This window comes from Rattus norvegicus, chromosome 7 (genome assembly GCF_036323735.1).
Source record: "Rattus norvegicus strain BN/NHsdMcwi chromosome 7, GRCr8, whole genome shotgun sequence".
NCBI classification, from domain to species: Eukaryota; Metazoa; Chordata; class Mammalia; order Rodentia; family Muridae; genus Rattus; species Rattus norvegicus.
Genome location: NC_086025.1, coordinates 3,308,795 through 3,315,326, shown reverse-complemented (window position 1 = coordinate 3,315,326; position 6,532 = coordinate 3,308,795). Strand labels below are relative to the sequence as shown.

Here is a 6,532-nt window from a genome sequence, read left to right as displayed (position 1 = left end):
TAACTAGCTATCAGTTCGAATTCATGCAAAATGTAAGTAAACAAAGTCAGTATGAAAATGTTTTGCATTAGAAGCCCAAATAAAAAGGAAATATCTTTGTAGATATCTGATTGGAAAATATGCAATAGACAAATATATTTAGAAAAATTTGTTAGACAACCAGTTCAATGTGGGATTGTCTGACTTTTGCCAAGTTGTATAATAAAAAGGGAGGTGGGGATGGTCCACGTTCCATGATTTGAATCTTAAACCAGTATTCTTCTTTGTGTATTAATAGCAGGTAATGATTCTTGGGGTTGCAGAGACAGGAGGGTCCAGTACCACATTTGTCAAACTTGCAGGAAACTCTCTGGGAGATTTTAGAGTTGGAAAAATGAAAATCAACCAGGTAAGTTGGGAATAGGGTACTCCTGTTCTGTTGGAAGTGGTCGCTAAAAATCTGGTACTGGGGATGTGGTACATATTGGAGCATGTTACCTTTTTTGAAAAGAAGAGCATGCTACTGGAATGGGTTTTGTCTGAGATATGCTCAAATTAATATATCAGGTCACAACTGAGAATTAAAGGGCCATGGAAAGATAGAAATATGTGTATAATGGAGATCACCTGAATTATTGTAATGTAACATAAAAGAGCTGAAGAAAATGCCATAATCTTTTAAGTAAAGAGGAATAAAATTTTAATAACTTTGTCAACAGTCTAAAATAAATAAAAGAATCAAATTGACTCTCACAACCTCATAATTTGTAGAAAAGACAATGTTTCAAACTGAATATGTAAATGTTCATTCCAAATTAATTAATACCATTTACTCATGCATATGTTCTTAACTGTGTCACAATATTTTTTTTCTTAAATTGGGTTAGCCAATTTCCTTATTCTTTCATTCCATGTTTTATCATGAGCTTAAGGCTATGTGGGAAAAGTAGATTCAAACTTGATATGATGTGGTGGGGAGTCATCACAGACAGCATCTTTGAAAATTATTTTTCAAAGTATTTCTTGAGAGAATGTGTGTGTTCTCTGCATAATTACATCGTGCTTTAAAGGCTTCTCTGCTATTGTTATTATTATTGCTCTGAATTGTTAAGTGATCACTAGGGAACAGAGAAACCAAATAAGAAGGCAGGTAGTATCATGGCAGCAACTATAGAAGTGAGTGTGTGTGTGTGTGTGTGTGTGTGTGTGTGTGTGTGTCTGTTTCTGTGTCTGTGTCTGTGTCTATGTCTGTTATAGTGTTTATAGGTATGTTGTACACATAGGCGAGTTGATACGTGTGCATGTACTGTATATTCATAAATGCTAAGTCTGGATGTCTTCAGGGTGAAAACACAAATTGCAGTAAACACAATTACATGTTTCAAGTACAGAGTGACAATAGAGGCCAGAAGTGACAGAATTGTGCATAGTTCTCTCACATTGTCCAGCTTGTTTCAGCACTTTACAAAGGAGCAACACACTTGAACAAAGCATCATATAATTCCACCTAGTTTTGATACTTCTTGAGCCAAAAGGGATTTTTGTTTCACATAAAATAACAGGATCACAGGACTTACAGGTCCTTCCACATTATGCATTTAAAGGGTAATTTTTGAGGTATAATGAATAAGAAAAACCTGACAAATTTAAAATGGAATCTATATTTAAAAGTCTCTAAATGTTCTCTGCAGATCTAAAAAAAACAGAAATCAAAGAGGAGGAACCACACTGTTATAACATTCATCTTACTTGGACTGACAGATGACCAACAACTGCAGGTTCTTATCTTTATCATTCTCTTCTTCACCTACTCACTGAGCATAACTGGAAATCTGGCCATCATCTCCCTCGTCTTAGAGGATCCTCACCTTAAAACAGCCATGTATTATTTCCTTAAAAACTTTTCTGTCTTAGAGATCTCCTTCACATCTGCAAGCATCCCCAGATACCTGTATAGCATAGCAACAGGTGACAAAACAATTACCTATAATGCCTGTGTTGCCCAAGTATTTTTTACCGACCTCTTTGGTGTAACTGAATTTTTTCTTCTAGCTGCCATGTCCTACGACCGTTATGTGGCCATCTGCAGGCCACTGCACTATTTGACTACCATGAATACCGCTGTCTGCAGAAGACTTGTGTTTTGTTGTTGGGTAGCTGGTTTATTTATTTTAATTCCCCCACTTAGCCTCGGCCTAAATCTGCAGTTCTGTGATTCTAATATCATTGATAATTTTATCTGTGATGCTTCCCCTCTCCTTAAAATCTCTTGTTCAGACACTTGGTTCATGGAGCACACAGTTCTCATCTGTGCTGTACTGACTCTCATTATAACGCTGGTGTGTGTTGTTCTCTCCTACATTAATATTATCAAGGCAGTTCTTAGATTCCCTTCTGCCCAACAAAAGAAAAAGGCCGTCTCTACCTGCTCTTCCCACATGATTGTGGTTTCCATCACCTATGGTAGCTGCATCTTCATCTACATCAAGCCTTCCGCAAAGGAGGAGGTGGCCATCAACAAGGGTGTGACTGTTCTCACTACTTCCATTGCTCCTATGCTAAACCCCTTCATCTACACACTTAGGAATAGGCAAGTCAAGCAAGCCTTCTGTGATTCAATAAAAAGAATTATAGCATTTTCCAAGAAATAAGACAGGATGAAACCCAATAAACATGGAAGGTATACTTCCCAAACTTCTGGGTCAGGCTGACTTTTCCTGAACACTCTTTCTCATTGTAGTCGATTAACATTCCTTCTCCTACAAACCTCTATTAGGATCACATCCTTGCATGTGTGCTAATAACTTTCATAAACCATAACCCCTGTTTCACTTTAAAATTAAGAATACCAGAAAATGATAGTGAAAACTAAAACAATAGAGAAGCAATTGCCAGAAGATTTTTATATCTTCAACAAAAAAAGTAAGTCACCATTCTTTTTTCTAAATCAAAACTTTCAATTGATTAATTCACTAATTCATTTAATGGAAACTAGTGTGTATTCTCCTTAAGTTGAGCACTACTTAGGTCCTAAAACAGAAGAGGACACAAACAAAACAAAAAAAAAGAGAAAAACACAATCACACCCCCCTCCCCACCATGTACTCTCAGAGATACAAAGGAGAAATGGGAATAAGATAGTGAGCAGATAATCAAACTGTCCCGCATGTATAGCAGGGAAACCTTTTCACCATAAAATAGGATGAAATTCTATCATTTTTAATACATGTAGTATAGTGAAAATTGTGCTAAAATGCATCAGGGTTATAGAAGAGCTGACCTCAGAGAAGTTGAGAATTGATATATTGATTTCTAGAACAGAAATGAGGAAGAGAAAGTTGAGAAAAGATTAATTAAATTACAAGTAGGTAGAAGTCAGAAGTTCCATTAGATGTTGCAAGTATGGTGACTATATCAGTAACAATAGCATACTATATAATTCAGAAAGCTTGAAAATAAATGTTGAATGTTTTCATCAAACAGAAATTATTAATTTTTGAAGGAACAAAAGTTGAGTTCTGATTTGACTATTAAACAGTGTTCTCTTGTAGCAAGATACCATGTGATACTTCATGAATATGCATACCTTTATGTTTTAATGCAGTCTTAAATAATTAATATGCAATAAAATAACTTTAAAAATAAAAAGACCTACACTGGAATAGATGTTTTCCATGAAAGAAAATAACAAGCCTTTTGATGTCATTAAAAACATCAAAAATAATCATTTTATGCTCTTTAAAAATGTATTAAATTTATTTTTCATGTAATACATTCTTTGTTGGTTTACTTATTGTTTAATTTCAATCACAGCCCCCCCCTCCTGACTCCTCCCAATCCTCTATACTTTTCCTCTGGCCTAGAATTTGACCAGGATGTGAGGGTGATCTGACTGAGACATCTGTTACACTGTTGATCACTGCCAAGATTGAGCTGCTTATCTGGATCATTAGGTGGGTGTATCCTTACCTCCTCACCACTCCAGGTGATTTCATCCCTCCTGAAGTTGCTTCATCAAAGAGGACAACCTTCCATGGAAAGAGAAGAACCTGTCTTCAGTCAAGGGTGTAGGAGTAGATGTACTCCCTACTAGAACCTCCAAACAATGTCTCAAAAAATTCATATTTTAAAGAGTATCTAATTAACAACAATCATAATCCTAAATGTTATGTTTTTCAAAAAATAAAACATTGCAAGTTTAAAAGAATAATTTGAAATAGTTTTTCTGAAAATGAAAGAATATACATACATACAGAGAGACAGAGAGAGAGAGAGAGAGAGAGAGAGAGAGAGAGAGAGAGAGAGAGAGCTCTGTCTGTCCTAAAGCTGGCTTCAAACCTATAGAGTCTGCCTAACTCCTAAGTGCTGAAATTAGAGAAACAGCCACCGTGCCCAACTATTCTGTGACATCTTTTAATTGCAATCTGCCAAACACATGCCAAGAAAGAAGGAAATCAGTACAGTAAAATGAATATGTGAATGCTGAAAACTTAAGAAAATGTCTTAAAGGAATATGCAAAACTACAAATAAATAATATTACCATTTTGATACATGGTAAAGACACAGAGTGTTCACCACAGTTTGTTGGGCCCTCCTGGGCTGCATCAGTGTTTACCCCTGATGAGCCTTGTTGATGCATGTGGAAGCTTTTGTTCTTAAGAAAAGAACATCCTGTCCTTCTGTTTGGCCAGTGGGTGTTTGTTTTCAGTTCCTGTTTTCTTTCTGAGAATGTAAACTTGTTCTTCCATGTAAATCTGTTTTCCACTGTGCTTCCTGGGCTTTTTTCCCCTGGTGGATTTGGGGTATATGTACTGTGAACCTCAATAAAGCTTTGGCACTTTCATAGCGCAAATGACCTGAGTCTCTGTCTTTTGCTAAATCCCCCAGGAGTATGCCCAGTTCTTGGTCCTGCACTGTCAAGTATAGGTCCCACCGTGATCGGGAAAGAGAGGAGCCCTGACAGGACCATTCCAGGAAGCCAGCTGACAAAATGAAAGGAACTTATTGGGTGAATGGCGCCACAGCATTGAAGCCCCAGTCCCCAGTAAGCAGGATACAGTGAAGGACACCACAAGAATTGAAAGCACGTGTGAAGGAAAGTAAAAAATGATTTGAACCAACAGTGAATAAACCTTGTAAAAAAAAAGAGAGAGAGAAGGTAATGGTAAAGTATATTTGTGTATGTGTTCTTTCAGAGTTATACTAAAATCTGCAGAAGCAAAGTCAATTCTCACAGATGCTTTTAATCTTTAGACCCTGACTAGAGACAGTTTACATCCTAGATGTGAGAGAGAATGGGTTTGAGAAAAACAGTCCTCCTGACTCTCTGGGGATGCTTTGGCAAAAGAGAAGGAAAATGATTGTAAGCTTTGTGGAGCTCTCCTAGGGAAATGAGGTTGAGAGACTTCCTGACTCCTTACTGGCTCCTATTGGAGAAATGCTTATTTCAGGTTCTGGGTCCCTTAGGTAGGATATCTGGATCTCTATGGTGTGGGACATTATCTAGTTTTCTCCCTCTATCTACTTGTCTGTCCTTGGTGCACGAATCTGTCCATGTCTATCAGTTTATATCTGTGGTTTTCATTGCTTGGATGCTCTGTTTCATGTTTAAAAGAAAAAATGGTTAAAACTTTATCTGCCAACCAGTCATTCACCCACCAATTTAGTGTTAACTCATTTCAAAAAAAGAATAAATAAATAAAAAGCAGTCTCAATTGGCCTTTGGAGCCCTGCACCTGTAGCTAGGAGTCTTGGTCAGCTGAAGAAGCACCCAGGGGCTCAGTATCTGCACAAGCCGATCTTAAAGGGGCCAGCAGCTTGGCTTCAATAGTAAGGGAGCTGATGGCCATTTCTCTTGAAAAATCTCTGACTGTGATTATTGGATTTGGCAGGTGACAAGGTTAAGGCTTCTCTTAAATTACAACTAGAAAAAGTAAGAATTGTGTTTGGTCTAAGTATTAAAGATACATGTAGCCATTTCATTTTTTTTTGTTTCTGATTGGTTTTAAATGTACAAATATGTGCTACATATCTAGGTTATAAATTATTGGCTCTTAAGTTATTGTGTATGATTAAGAATTTGTAACATTGGTAACAGAAAGTCGATTTAAAAACTGGTAGTTTGGCAGACATCCTGAGACAGCAGGACAGTCTGCCACTTCTGCACACCTCTGCCCACATCTCCTATCCAAGGGGAAACTCCACAGTGCCTCTGGACACAGGAATATAGGAACAGTCAGCTTACAGTAGTTTGTGTTCTGCACCCAGGACCGAATTGAACCGGCCAAACAGCTCCCTGAACCCAAATCCCGTGGGGGAGAGACCTGGACCTCAGAAGTCTGGACACTCCTGAGAAGTCAGAGGAGACTACTCCCTGCCCACAGTCCAGACCCAAGAGAGAACTTTCCAGTGCCACCTGTGCCCACTAGGTGCAAGGACTAGGAGCAGTCAGGGTCAGGACTGTTTGATTCCTGCCCACACCTAGAGCTGGAAGACAGTCTCCAGGAGCAATGACACACCTGAAATCAGAGTACATGTTCTCAGAAGTCTCTG

General features: G+C 38.0%; 1 protein-coding gene across 1 annotated transcript; it reads left to right on the top strand.

Moving 5' to 3' along the window:
• Nucleotides 1-283: 283 nt before the first annotated feature.
• Nucleotides 284-2,630, top strand: Or6c203l1 (olfactory receptor family 6 subfamily C member 203 like 1). Its single transcript, XM_056984462.1, has 2 exons — nucleotides 284-388; nucleotides 1,686-2,630. The coding sequence occupies exons 1-2, from the start codon at nucleotides 284-286 to the stop codon at nucleotides 2,628-2,630; spliced, it is 1,050 nt and encodes a 349-aa protein (XP_056840442.1).
• The last annotated feature ends 3,902 nt before the right edge of the window (nucleotides 2,631-6,532 follow it).